The 15,614-nt window shown below is 36.2% G+C and overlaps 1 protein-coding gene across 1 annotated transcript in view; it reads left to right on the top strand.

The window, feature by feature from the left end:
- LOC128546275 (nodal modulator 2-like) overlaps positions 1-15,614 on the top strand; it is a 28,526-nt gene that overhangs the window by 11,602 nt on the left and 1,310 nt on the right. Inside the window, exons 7-17 of the mRNA XM_053516648.1 lie at positions 1,007-1,084; positions 2,125-2,199; positions 4,610-4,744; positions 5,797-5,886; positions 6,097-6,153; positions 6,700-6,899; positions 8,302-8,479; positions 9,282-9,488; positions 11,321-11,384; positions 12,256-12,392; positions 14,585-14,733. Of these exons, the coding sequence (XP_053372623.1) occupies positions 1,007-1,084; positions 2,125-2,199; positions 4,610-4,744; positions 5,797-5,886; positions 6,097-6,153; positions 6,700-6,899; positions 8,302-8,479; positions 9,282-9,488; positions 11,321-11,384; positions 12,256-12,392; positions 14,585-14,733 (1,370 nt within the window). The remainder of the gene's footprint in view (positions 1-1,006; positions 1,085-2,124; positions 2,200-4,609; positions 4,745-5,796; positions 5,887-6,096; positions 6,154-6,699; positions 6,900-8,301; positions 8,480-9,281; positions 9,489-11,320; positions 11,385-12,255; positions 12,393-14,584; positions 14,734-15,614) is intronic.

Consider the following 15,614-nt stretch of genomic DNA (forward strand, 5'->3'; position numbering starts at 1 on the left):
CTCAATATTTATCAAGCGATCAGAAAGAACAGATATTTGATTATGAGGCAGTTTAGTGCTTACATTGATTGTTTATGCTTTTCAGTTTAAATACTTGCCTAACATGCAAAATAAATCGACCATGATTTAGCAAAATATCAGAAAGTATACAAAATTTTGGACAAACATAATTCGGATAAGTGAATACACAGTGCCAAGAAACTGAGAGACGTTATATACGCGGTTCTAGTCCGTTTATTAAACCAGACAGATGTTTAGAATCAGACAGAATCAGCTTTAAATAATTTTGAGATAAATTACATTTCATACAGCTCAAAGTTAGTAAGTTCTAAGGAATTTGCAAGTTTATAAAAATTGATTTGCATTCCTTTTTCTTATTGCCATGTTGCAATAACTATCAGGAGTACTCCTGATAATATTTCTCAGTTTAAAAACATGTAGTATTATCTTTTAAAATGAGGAAAAGGAGTATTGATAATTGCTATTTAAGAGAGCAAAATTTATAACAATGTGCGTATGGCTAAAATTATGAAACCTCTAATAATTTAATCATACCATCCACTATAGTACAGAAGCACATAGTAAATAAACCGAAATGGCCATTGCCAAATAAAATTAAATGTTCGGGCTGCCAGATTAAAATTTTGGTAGCCCAATTGGCTACCAATAAATTTGCAGATTTCTGAAACCCTGGGGACAGTCGGAAGGTGCCTCTGCCTTTTTATCTGAAAGTCAAAAGATGTCTACCATGTCCATTTGAATTTCCCTAAATATTGTTGAATATTTATGTCACCATGAATTGAAAAATATAGCATATTTAGTTACCTATTGGCATAATATTTTGATTCTATAATTTTTTTTAATCAGTTGCTAATGATCTTATGTTGATAAATGTTTTTCTTACTTCAGAATGCATATTTGTTGTGTTGCAACTTACTAGTGCATTTGATTGTATCAAGTTGAATTATTGAATACAAACTGGTGATATATTTATTGTCTATTTCAGTCGGAGATAAGTATTGATGTTACATCAGATAATGCTGATGCTGGCAGTAGCTTGGTTATAGCTGGCTATGCTGTGTCGGTAAGTAATGTAAGAATGTTTTGTGTAGCTGAAGAATACATCTGGTACACTGTATGGCTGAACTGTTCTACCTGAATAACTTCTTGCAACAGTTTCCTTTTATACCCTCAACATAAAAGTCTTTTGGATTATGTCCAATATTTAGTCTACCTTCCCTTTTTGTGTTCTATATTTTGGCTTCTGTGGTTGAGTGATTAAAGTGCCAGCTTATTAATCACATAACCCTGAGTCACTTAACCTGGAGTTACTTTACCCGCGGTTACTTATACAGGGTAAGTTAACCCTGAAACACTTAGCCCTAACTGTCACTTATCCCGAAATCACTTAACCTGGTGTCCATTTACCCTGGCTGCAGTGGGTTTGAGCCTCTTTTTGATTCTTTGGGTCAAAATGTTTCATGTTAGGCTTCATGTGTCAATTGTTGTCATTTGGCTTATGAAATGTCACACTTTTATCAAGGTACATGCCTTTCTCTAAAATAATGCCTGCCAATTAAAGCTGAAAAGTTGCTGTGTACCCTGAATTGCGTGGGTGTAAAGTAAAACTCAATGAAACAAACATGTCTTTTCATCATGGAACATTTTTTTACTTCACTGGATATTTCATGTGGTGCCATTTTGAATCAGCAATACTTTCAGATCAGATTCTATGGCATATATTGTTTTGGATAGCTTTCTTATAGGATAATAACAAGAATGTAGTCCTTGTGTTATAATTCATAAAACTAAGAATTTTATAATTGTATTACTAGCTTATTCCCAATCTAAGAACTCAGTTAACTAAATCAGAAAACAGTAAGGTTTATTTACTACTGTATTTTAGTAGGAATTATTCTGTAAGCCAATGGTTATGAACTTGACACAAACAGAAATCCTGTAACTATCTTACGAGAGTCTCTTGAGCCTTGTGACCATTCGTTGTTTCATAGATTTTGCAAAGAAACAAAATTCTAGAGGTTTTAGACTGATTTTAATTGCCAGGTTTATGGCCTTGTTCCAAGGATTCAATTGTTTGAAAGTGCTGAGAATTTATTATTTCAGGGCAAGGTGTTCAGTGAAGGAGAACCAGTTATGGGTGTGAACTTTCTGCTGTATTCTTCAATAGTCAACCAAAAAGTAAGCAATCCTGTTATATGTTTTCAATTTATGTTGTTGTAACAGTTCAGTTTAATATACATACAGCTGGCTCTACAGTTACTAAAAATAGATATTGACAGTAGGATATTTGAAAAGGGTCATGACATTGTACTACTGCATCAGACACCATTTTGGTTTTTTCTCAAGGGAAACAACCAAGACAAAGATTTAAAAAAGGTTCCAGCTTTTTCAGAATAAAGGAAGTAGACACGTAATGTCACTCGGCAATTTTCATGTGGTTAGGTACTCTCGTTAGACAACTTAGCAGTCTTCAGACGTAAATGTAGATTAACATGCATATGACTTTCAGTAGAAAATGGAGAAAGCTGAAATTGCACAATAAGAATACGTAATTTGTCGATTGTAAGGATCTTTTTAATTGTTATTGCTCTCTAAGCAGAGGTCCTTTTTAGCTCACATGTCACAAAGTGACAGTGTGAGCTTTTGTGATCGCGCAGCGTCCGTCGTCCGTCCGTGCGTCTGTGCATAAACTTTTGCTTGTGACCACTCTAGAGGTCACATTTTTCATGGGATCTTTATGAAAATTGGTCAGAATGTTCATCTTGATGATATCTAGGTCGAGTTCGAAACTGGGTCAACTGCGGTCAAAAACTAGGTCAGTAGGTCTAAAAATAGAAAAACCTTGTGACCTCTCTAGAGGCCATATTTTTCAACGGATCTTCATGGGAGTTAGTCAGAATGTTCATCTTGATGATATCTAGGTCAAGTTCGAAACTGGGTCACGTGTCTTCAAAAACTAGGTCAGTAGGTCAAATAATAGAAAAACCTTGTGACCTCTCTAGAGGCCATATTTTTCATGGGATCTGTATGAAAGTTGGTCTGAATGTTCATCTTGATGATATCTAGATCAAGTTCGAAACTGGGTCACGTGCTTTCCAAAACTAGGTCAGTAGGTCTAAAAATAGAAAAACCTTGTGACCTCTCTAGAGGCCATATTTTTCAATGGATCTTCATGAAAATTGGTCAGAATGTTCATCTTGATGATATCTAGGTCAAGTTCGAAACTGGGTCACGTGCGGTCCAAAACTAGGTCATTAGGTCTAAAAATAGAAAAACCTTGTGACCTCCCTAGAGGCCATATTTTTCAATGGATCTTCATGAAAATTGGTGAGAATGTTCATCTTGATGATATCTAGGCCATGTTCGAAACTGGGTCAACTGCGGTCAAAAACTAGGTCATTAGGTCTAAAAATAGAAAAACCTTGTGACCTCCCTAGAGGCCATATTTTTAAATGGATATTCATGAAAATTAGTCAGAATGTTCATCTTGATGATATCTAGGTCAAGTTCGAAACTGGGTCACGTGCTTTCAAAAACTAGGTCAGTAGATCTAAAAATAGAAAAACTGTGTGACCTCTCTAGAGGCCATATTTTTCAATGGATCTTCTTGAAAATTAGTCAGAATGTTCACCTTGATGATATCTAGGTCAAATTCGAAACTGGATCACGTGCGGTCCAAAACTAGGTCATTAGGTCTAAAAATAGAAAAACCTTGTGACCTCTCTAGAGGCCATATTTTTCAATGGATCTTCATGAAAGTTGGTCTGAATGTTCACTTTGATGATATCTAGGTCAAATTCGAAAGTGGGTCACATGCGGTCAAAAACTAGGTCATTAGGTCTAAAAATAGAAAAACCTTGTGACCTCTCTAGAGGCCTTATTTTTCAATGGATCTTCATGAAAATTAGTCAGAATGTTCACCTTGATGATATCTTGGTCAAGTTCGAAAGTGGATGGTCATTAGGTCTAAAAATAGAAAAACCTTGTGACCTCTCTAGAGGCCATACTTTTCATGAGATCTTCAAAAAATTGGTCAGAATGTTCACCTTGATGATATCTAGGTCAAGTTCGAAACTGGGTCACGTGCCTTTAAAAACTAGGTCCTTAGGTCAATTAATAGAAAAACCTTGTGACCTCTCTAGAGGCCGTACTTTTCATGAGATCTTCATGAAAATTGGTGAGAATGTTCACCTTGATGGTATCTAGGTCAAGTTCGAAACTGGGTCAGGTGTCTTCAAAAAATAGGTCATTAGGTCAGATAATAGAAAAACCTTGTGACCTCTCTAGAGGCCATATTTTTCAATGGATCTTCATGAAACTTGGTCAGAATTTTTATCTCGATATCTAGGTCAAGATCAAAACTGGGTCACATGAGCTCAAATACTAGGTCACTATGTCAAATAATAGAAAAAAACGACGTCATACTCAGTTCAAAACTGGGTCATGTGGGGACAGGTGAGCGATTCAGGACCATCATGGTCCTCTTGTTAATATTGATGTTGGATGATAAAGCAGATCTTGACAGTGTCATAGAGTATTGCCTGTTTATTACTTGCATAAAATTATATATTTTATATCATACATTTAGGATGTATTGGACTGTGATAAATCAGCTGTAGCAGGTATTGGGAAGACAGAGAAGTTAGACCCCCTGTGTCATGTCAAGTCAGACAGCACTGGGAAGTTTACTTTCCCATGCCTAGCAACAGGAGATTACTTTCTGGTAAGTAAAATTGCTGGTCAGTACATGTATATAACTCCTATATTATACACTTATTGAATTTGAACCAAGGGTCACTAGTTTTGACTATTGGCTGTAAAGACATTCAATGAGTGTTTTATTATATGACATATTAAGAAATTAATTTTTTTTATTTTTTAAATTAAGTTTGGTCTTTAAGCCCAACAAAATTTACTGTTTAACGATAGACCAATCATATAGCATAAACAACGGACAGGCGATCTATACAAGGAGTTTTGTAATATTAAATGTCAGTGACATGATTATAGTAAATTTGCCCTTATATCGACAGTCTTGCTTATGTGGTATTATACCAGCATGCACATTACTTAATAGGTCTGTATTGAATAGGTCAGCATTAGCTATGATATAGCTGGGTAATTCTTTTTAAACAAGTGACATCAATTTATTGAAATGTGTAATTTGATTTAAAAAGTTTAGTAAAATTGTGAATAGATGTGTTTTAACAATGTCCCGGTAATAGATCTGCAATCTTGTAGCCATCATGAAAACATACTTTTATAAACATTATAGCATATAATACATGTCAGTGTCTTAGTCATGATGTGAACAGCATGTAATCTAATGTCGTTTTCAGGGGCCTCCGTGGCCAAGTGATTAAGGCCGCTGACTTCAAATCACTTGCTCCTAACCAATTTGGGTTTGAGCCTCACTGGAGGCATTGAATTCTTCATGCGAGGAAGCCATCCAGCTGTCTTAGGTCGGTGATTCTACCAACTTTGAAGGTGCCTACTCGTGATGAAATAATGCACGGAGGGGCACCTGGGGTCTTCCTCCACCATCAAAGCTGGAAATTCTCCATATGACATATAATTGTGTCAATGCAACATTATAACCCCCCCCCCCCCCCCCCCCACACCACCACCACCAAAAAAAAAATATATATATATGTCGTTGTCATAATCATGATGCATGACAGGATGTGATATACATCATTGTCTTAGTCATGTTAGTACATAAGGACAACATTACAAACAGTCAGATATTGTTTATACAAGTATATAATTTTTCAGGTACCTTTTTACAAAGGAGAGCATATAACATTTGATGTAAAGCCAGAGAAACTACCATTTCAAGTTTCCCATGGACCATTGAATCTGGAGGTATGTGATCTTAAAAAACATTGATTCTGCAAATTTCATCAAACACTAAGTCTTGATGAAAACAGATGTCAGCTTTTGAATCAGCAGACCTTTTTCATTGCAACAGAACATAAAGTTTCCATGGAAATTGTCATTTGATTACATTTTTTGGAAATTTTAATGTATGTTCCTGGAATGCATTTTCACTGGAAATATTTCTCTCTGTTTCAGACAACATTCCAAGTAGCTGGATTCTCAGTGAGTGGACGTGTCCTTGATTCAGTCAAGGTAAGTGAAGACATGTCCTTGATTCAGTCAAGGTAAGTGAAGACATGTCCTTGATTCAGTCAAGGTAAGTGAAGACATGTCCTTGATTCAGTCAAGTTAAGTGAAGACTTGTCCTTGATTCAGTCAAGGTAAGTGAAGACATGTCCTTGATTCAGTCAAGTTAAGTGAAGACATGTCCTTGATTCAGTCAAGGTAAGTGAAGACATGTCCTTGATTCAGTCAAGGTAAGTGAAGACATGTCCTTGATTCAGTCAAGTTAAGTGAAGAGATGTCCTTGATTCAGTCAAGGTAAGTGAAGACATGTCCTTGATTCAGTCAAGTTAAGTGAACTTGTGAGTGACAATGTCTTCCATTTATTTGCAACATTATTCAAAAACCACAGAGGTTTGAAGCAATAGAGACAAGATATTCTGACGTATAGAAATTAGTGTTACAGTTGCATGAATTACGCCACACATGAAAATGTTGCACATGGTGTTCATTTATTGAAAGATATTCTGATCTTACACAAACAAAACATATATCCTATATATTCTATACATACAGGGTTTAGGGATCAGTAAAGCTGAAGTGTTACTCAATGGTAAACCAGTGACTTCTACCGGACCTGATGGAGTATATCACCTAGAGAATATGAAGACAGGCATGTATAAACTGCACGTGAAAGTTGACAATATCTTCTTTGATGAACAGGAGATAAGAATAACTCCAAACACTCCCCAGTTACCTGATATAGTCCCAACAAGGTCTGTTGGTATTTATGATTAACTTTATCTATGCAACTCAGTTAATAGAAAATTTCATTGTTTTTTTTTGTAAACATTTCTCACACATGTTCACTGTTTCTTAGATTTTCTTATCTTTAAATCATTTGATTTTCAAATAGAAAATATACACTAGTTATCTAGCTTTTTAGTTCACCTGAGCAATGCTCAGGTGAGTTATTGTGATCGCTCGATGTCCAGCATCTGTCTGTCGTCTGTCTGTCAACATTTAGCTTGTGTATGCAATAGAGGTTGTATTTTTCAACTGATCATGAAATTTGGTCAGAATGATTACCTTGATGAAATCTAGGCCCAGTTCGAAAATTGGTCATCTGTGGTCAAAAACAAGGTCACTAGGTCAAATCAAAGAAAAACCTTGTGTATGCGATAGAGGCTGTATTTTTCAATTGATCTTCATGAAATTTGGTCAGAATGATTGCCTTGAAAAAATCTAGGTCAAGTTCAAATATGGGTCATTTGGGTAAAAAAGTAGGTCATTAGGTCAAATCAAAGAAAAGCCTTGTGTATGCGATAGAAGCTGTATTTTTCAATTGATCTTCATAAAATTTGGTCAGAATGATTGTTTTGATGAAATCTAGGTCGAGTTCAAATATGGATCGTCTGGAGTTAAAAGTAGGTCACTAGGTCAAATCAAAGAAAAACCTTGTGTATGCGATAGAGGCTGTATTTTTCAATTGATCTTCATGAAATTTGGTCAGAATGATTACCTTGATGAAATTTAGGTCAAGTTTGATAATGGGTCATCTGGGGTCAAAAACTAGGTCACTAGGTCATATCAAAGATAATACTTGGTTAAACTCTAGAGACCACATTTTTGGTCCAATCCTAATGAAAATTGGCCAGAATATTTGTTTACCTGAAATCACTAGGTCAAACATGTTTACACTGTTATGGTGTGTTTGTCAGGTGAGCGACCTAGGGCTATCTTGGCCCTCATGTTATTTTTTGTTGAAACTGAAGTTTTTTTTTATTTGTTCCATTTTTTTTTAAACCTTGAGGTTATGTAGTAAGTTCATGTTTACATTTTAAAAAATATGGTTCACTAAAAATAATAGTATGGTTCACCAACAATAAAATTGATAGTCAAAAATATGATTCTTTCACGATAAAAATATGGTTCACTGATAGTAATATTATAATAGTGGTTCACCAACCATAAAGATACAAATAAATTATACTCAGTACCTGTCAGTCAAACAAGCTTACCTTAGACCTTTGATCACATTGACATGTTCTTGGTGTTTTTGATTTTTCAAGTGTAAAGAAAAGAAAACAATCTTCACATTTAAAATATTTCTGGTGAAAGAAAAATAAACTAATCATTTTCATCTTACTTCACAATTCACATTTTACTTAATTTTAGCTTCAATATCTGCGGCCGAGTGACTATTGACAAATTTCCAGACAGTCTGTCTCAGCAGATCACAAAAAGGAAGTTGATTATTTTCCCAGAAGGCAAAGGGTCGGCTGCTGTATCCAAGGAGACGAATGAGGAAGGGAAATTCTGTACTGCTGTTAAACCTGGAAAATACATTGTTAGAGTAAGTGCTCTACCACTTAAGCTGTTGAACAGGGGAGAGTTTATTTGGTTTAATTTAGAATTATTAATTTACTAATCAGGGTTTTACCCAGATTTTGGAGACGGTACCAGTTCTTTCAAATGGGGGAAATGTTGCATAAATTATGAATTTGGGGGAAAAAATGAAACAAACAGAAACTGATGCAGAATCACTGGACTGGTAGCTGTTGATAGGGCAGCAGTTGTAATACTCAAGTGATTTGGGGAGGACAATATTTGGCCTTGATGGCACTGAATTTTTGTTGTGTAAGACTGAAGAAAATTAAAAGGAAATTTTCAAAAAGTCCCAAAAATTTAGGCCGAATGGAGATGAACAAACTTAGATCACTGTGGGACTTTTGTGAGTGAATCGTGAATAAACTGTTATTCATTTAAATTAACATGTCAATTTTAACATATATAATGTGCATTCACATCTTCCATATCTTAATATTTTTAGCCTGCAACAACTCCCTCTGGTTTACTGGAAGTTTTTTAATTTTATTGATTTTTAAGGACTATCAGCATTGGGTAGGAGAGTATTAATAGTGCTACTCAGGGCATCATCTGCTTTGAGAAATAGTAGAAAGCGATGGAATATGTTTTAATAAACATTCTCTTAAAAGATAGTGTTTATACATGTATAATAATTACAGTTTTCGGATGCAGTTTTCGGATATGACAAAACCTTGCATTTATTTTTTATCAACAGAATTGGGAAATATATGCCATCCATTTTGCCTGGGCTCACGTTTCAGATGAAATCTGTATTTAAATTTTTGTAGGTTCACCTGTCAGATGCAGAAACTAAGGCAGGTTTAACAATAGCGCCTGTAGAACAGTTGGTCACAGTGACAAGCAAGCCTGTCCTGGATGTAACGTTCTCTCAGTTCCGAGCTAAGGTTACAGGTACCATCACGTGTATGGAGAAGTGTGGGCCAATGGAAGTTTCCCTAGATGCTGTAGGAAGAATGGATAAACAAATAACCCAGGTGTGTAATTGTCATGATCCTGTACAGAGATACCTGCTGTAGATTCTCAGGAGTTGAAATCTTTCTATCAATTTTTGTTTTACATTTACAAAGTTTGACATCTTTTAGCTTCAAACACAGTCGAACATACATATAAAGAATACACTTTTGATTTAAAAAATGTTCATTTAAGGATATAGTATACCTTGTCACTACGGGTCTTCTTTCACCATTAGAAGCTATAAAAAGTTGCAGTATTGCCTAAATTGTGCTGGTTAGACTCAAGACACTACAAAATCAACAAAAATGTTTTGTAAATATTTTTATATTGTTAGCATAGTCAAATTTTGCCCGGGTTGTATATTCTGGCATTTTGGCTAATTATAGCATTCAGGGCTCCGGAAATTTTGATAACTCAATCGGTCCGAAACGAAAATCCTGACATCGGCGCTTCCCCACCCACCGCATTCCCAATATTACATATTTTGTAAAACGTGATAGGGTAAAGAAATAAGCATGTCATGCATTAAAACTGAGTTACCAGTCACCGCGCGTTACCATACAATGAAGACAGTTATTCAGTGTTATGTGTGATCGTTACTTTGTTTAAATTTCGATGTTTTTCCGAGATAATACGAGGCATTGACACCGTGTGCGTAACTAGTCTAAAAGCCAACGCACGTGACTTCGATACCGTATACACGGCAGATACTTTGTGATGTTTCCTCATTCTTTGACGGAATTCTATAAAATACAATGCGTCAAAGTGAGTTACACGACACATATTCTCTGTTAAACAGCCTCAGTATTTAAAGAATACTCTGCCGCAGACCGAATGTGTACGTTATTTGAACGCTGAGATCGAATTTCCCGCATGTATAGTACCAAAACGTCACGCGGGTTGGCCACGGATATTTCATTTCACTTATGTTGTACTTCAATAAGCAACTACATTTTATAAAGTTATATGTTCTCTTCTGATGTAAACAAAATTTCATTTTGAAACGTTTTTTAAAAGACCGATTTGATAAACAGTGCCACTCCGGTCTTCTTTATCATTCGTGGTTGCCCGTCCATTTTTTTCTTTTTTGTACAGTCGGGTTGCAAAGACGATTTTCTGCATTTGTTTCAACTGGAGCCCCAACAAATGAATCATGTAATTTTTTCAAATCAAGTAATTATAAAAATTATTTTTATCGGTTTTCCGTGTCTCATTAAATCAATCAATAAATAAATATAATGTACAGTTATAGCTCTTTGATTAAATGCAGCGACCATTTGTTTGTTACCGTGATCAAACATAGCCTTTTGAAATAAACCATCCGTCGGATTCTAAATAAAAGAAGTGGATCCCCGTCGAAATGATTTGAATCCAGTCAGAAAAGTTAGGAAACCAGTCAAAAATGTTCAATACACCGCAGTCGGCTGTCTGCTAACATTAAAGGATGTGCCGCGCGAGCACTGATTGTGTCACGCGCTAATTACGGACCGATTATCAAAGTGACAATCAGACCGATTGACACGTTTATTGATTATCTGAAGGTGCGACCAACAATTTCCTACTTGGCAGGTGATCGTGTATTGAGATATCAGACCGAAATTTATACTTTTCTCCATTTTTACGGGACCGATTTTTTTCGTTTTTTCACTTCACGAATCGGTCTGAAAAGTCAAAAATCGGTCCAAAACCGACAAACCGGCAAATTTCCGAAGCCCTGATAGCATTATATCAGACTTCTTGATTCTAGTAAACTTTACTGTACTGTTTACTAACTGTAGTGCAGATGAATTCTGTATGTACTTATAACAAGAAAGGGGACTAATTTGTTTACTATAAAAATTACACTTCACAGACACAGACTTCTCAGAATACAGCAACATTCACCTTTGATAATGTTTTACCTGGAAAATACAAAGGTATGGAACTTTACTTTCATTTTCTGATTATACATAGTATAAAAGTCTTAAAAATTTTAGTTTTGAAAGGATTGTTAGAAAGCTTTCAGGATATCTTAGCAGAAAAATAGTATTTCCACACAAAAAATTTGTAACATTTTTTTTTCCAAATTGTGTTTTGGATAGATTTTTACAATGGGAAAAATATAGTTTTGGTCATAAAGTCAACATTATTAAACACGTTTAAAAGTTCAAAAAATCCTACTACCACCTTTGTAGACCATTAGAAAGATGTATGATTTCTTTCTGGATCTTCTAACATAAAGCTGCAGTTCATGAAAAAACCTGTTATGGATAAGATAGATCGAACAGAAGGTTGTCGTATGTTGTATATGTATTAACAAACAAACGTGTTGTTTAATTAACCCTTATCATGCAGGACAAGATTGATTCTGCCTTTGCGACCAATGTATATCATGATCAGCCTGCACATCCATGCAGTATGATCAAGATCTGCACGATTCATGGCTCAGTCTGTATATTTTTGTTAAGCACCCCTTTTAACAGTCAATGTTACTGTCCAAATTGAAAAATGGGTGTCACTACCACTAAGACCACTACTTTTTGTTGCTATATTGATAATTAACCCTTACCCTGCTTAATTTCTATAACGAACTTGTCTGTCTTTCAGTTTGGACAGCACCATTAACCTTTAAAAGGGGTGATTACCAAAAATATACTGACTGAATGGCGAACAGTGCAGATCATGATCAGACTGCACAGATATGCAGGCTGATCATGATCTAAACTGGTTGCAAAGGCAGAATCAGTGGTGTCCAGCATGATAAGGGTTATGGGGGAACCAGTTAACAGTCTTGTTGTATTATTACAGCTACTATCATGAGAGACAGTTTATGTTGGAAAGAAAAGACAATAGACTTTGAAGTGGGAAGTTCTAATGTTGACAATCTACAGTTCTTGCAGACAGGATATATTCTCAAATGTACCATATCTCACCCCATAACCCTGGTAAGTCTTCAGATAGGTTATGTTCACCTTTGTTGCCAATAAATTGAAAAAATTCTGTAATCAGGGGTAGCTTGTTTACTTCTTTTTAGCTCACCTGTCACAAAGTGACAAGGTGAGCTTTTGTGATCGCGCAGCGTCCGTCGTCCGTGCGTCCGTGCGTAAACTTTTGCTTGTGACCACTCTAGAGGTCACATTTTTCATGGAGTCTTTATGAAAATTGGTCAGGATGTTCACCTTGATGATATCTAGGTCAAGTTCGAAACTGGGTCACTAGCGGTCAAAAACTAGGTCAGTAGGTCTAAAAATAGAAAAACCTTGTGACCTCTCTAGAGGCCATATATTTCAAAAGATCTTCATGAAAATTGGTCAGACCTTTCACCTTGATGATATCTAGGTCAAGTTCGAAACTGGGTTAAGTGCCATCAAAAACTAGGTCAGTAGGTCAAATAATAGAAAAACCTTGTGACCACTCTAGAGGTCACATTTTTCATGGGGTCTTTATGAAAATTGGTCAGAATGTTCACCTTGTTGATATTCTAGGTCAAGTTCGAAACTGGGTCACGTGCGGTCAAAAAACTAGGTCAGTAGGTCTAAAAATAGAAAAAACCTTGTGACCTCTCTAGAGGCCATATATTTCACAAGATCTTCATGAAAATTGGTCAGAATGTTCACCTTGATGATATCTAGGTCAAGTTCGAAACTGGGTTACGTGCCATCAAAAACTAGGTCAGTAGGTCAAATAATAGAAAAACTTTGTGACCACTTTAGAGGTCACATTTTTCATGGGGTCTTTATGAAAATTGGTCAGAATGTTCACCTTGATGATATCTAGGTCAAGTTCGAAACTGGGTCACGTGCGGTCAAAATCTAGGTCAGTAGGTCTACAAATAGAAAAACCTTGTGACCTCTCTAGAGGTCATATATTTCAAAAGATCTTCATGAAAATTGGTCAGAATGTTCATCTTGATGATATCTAGGTCAAGTTCGAAAGTAGGTCACGTGCCATCAAAAACTAGGTCAGTAGGTCAAATAATAGAAAAACCTTGTGACCTCTCTAAAGGCCATATTTTTCATGGGATCTGTATGGAAGTTGGTCTGAATGTTCATCTTGATGATATCTAGGTCAGGTTTGAAACTGGGTCACGTGCGGTCAAAAACTAGGTCAGTAGGTCTAAAAATAGAAAAACCTTGTGACCTCTTTAGAGGCCATACTTTTGAATGGATCTTCATAAAAATTGGTAAGAATATTCATCATGATGATATCTAGGTCAAGTTCGAAACTGGGTCACGTGCCATCAAAAAGTAGGTCAGTAGCTCAAATAATGAAAAAACCTTGTGACCTCTCTAGAGGCCATATTTTTCATTGGATGTGTATGAAAGTTGGTCTGACTGTTCATCTTGATGATATATAGGTCAAGTTTGAAACTGGGTCAACTGCGATCAAAAACTAGGTCAGTAGGCCCTAAATTAGAAAAATCTTTTGACCTCTCTAGAGGCCATATTTTTAAATAGATCTTCATGAAATTGGTCTGAATGTTTACCTTGATGGTATCTAGGTCAGTTTCGAAACTGGGTCACATGCAGTCAAAAACTAGGCCAGTAGGTATAAAAATAGAAAAACCTTGTGACCTCTCTAGAGGCCATATTTTTCATGAGATCTTCATGAAAATTAGTGAGAATTTTCACCTTGATGATATCTAGATCAAGTTCAAAACAGGGTCACATACCTTTGAAAACTAGGTCAATAGGTCAAATAATAGAAAAACCTTGTGACCTCTCTAGAGGCCATATTTTTCAATGGATCTTCATGAAAATTGGTCAGAATTTTTATCTTGATGATATCTAGATCAAATTCAAAACTGGGTCACATGAGCTCAAAAACTAGGTCACTATGTCAAATAATAGAAAAAAACGACGTCATACTCAAAACTGGGTCATGTGGGAACAGGTGAGCGATTCAGGACCATCATGGTCCTCTTGTTTGTAATAATACCATGTACCAAGGTTTATGTTCCTGATGAAATTTGGTGTGATTTGTAGCTAAGATATCCAAGTTTGAAAAAAAAAAAACATTTATTAATTTTCTGTTTGTCAAATGATTCCCACCTCCACTTTACCTGTTTATGTGTTCAGTATAGGAATTATTCATTTCAAAATTAGTTTTTAAAAAAATTTTCTTCGCATAATTGCAGCATTTTGCACAAGAGAAGAAGGAAAGCAGTGTTGGATCATTTGAGCTGAACAAAGGCAAGAACCGGTTCTGTCTAGCGCAGCCTGGTATATATCAACTGACACCAGACTCCTGTCACAAGTTTGAGAAAGATGTTTACACTTATGACACGTAAGTTACATATTTAGGTCATATGCTTACCTTTCACAGCTGTGTGTTTGAACCTCACCAGGGGGTCAAGTTGCTTTATGTTAGGAATATGTCCAGGTGTCTTGCAGGAAGTCAGTGAATTGTGTACTCATATTCCTGTTCCTGTAATAATTCCATTGACACCTGATAGTCATGTGCTGATTAATAATGGTGTTGTCAAATAATGAATAAATGATGCCCGCCCGCTTAGCTCAGTAGGTAGAGCGTTGGTCTACGGATCGCGGGGTCTTGAGTTCGATCCTCGGGCAGGGCTTATGTTCTCTGTGACTATTTGATAAACGACATTGTGTCTGAAATCATTAGTCCTCCACCTCTGTTTCATGTGGGGAAGTTGGCAGTTACTTGCGGAGAACAGGTTTGTACTGGTACAGAATCCAGGAACACTGGTTAGGTTAACTGCCCGCCGTTACATGACTGAAATACAGTTGAAAAACGGCGTTAAACCCAAAACAAACAAATAAATGATTCCTGAACAGATTATCAGCCAAAATGTTCAACATTAAGATTCTGAACCAAATACTCATTGTCAATCGTAATGTTTACAAATGTTCATTGTTGTGGACTTCTGAGGGCATAAAAATACTGCAAAAGTGCAGAACCTAGTATTTTATTAATCATTCTGTGGCGGGGCCTCGGTGGTTAAGGTCGCTGACTGCAAATCACTTGCCCCTCACTGATGTGGGTTTGAGCCTCACTCGGGGTATTGAATTCTTCATGTGAGGAAGCTATCCAGCTGGCTTACGGAAGGTTGGTGGTTCTACCCAGGGGCCCGCCCATTGTGAAATAATTCACAGAGGGCCACCATCAAATCTGAAGGCAATATGACCTATAATTACGTCATT

This window comes from Mercenaria mercenaria, chromosome 10, assembly GCF_021730395.1.
Source record: "Mercenaria mercenaria strain notata chromosome 10, MADL_Memer_1, whole genome shotgun sequence".
Classification (NCBI taxonomy): domain Eukaryota; kingdom Metazoa; phylum Mollusca; class Bivalvia; order Venerida; family Veneridae; genus Mercenaria; species Mercenaria mercenaria.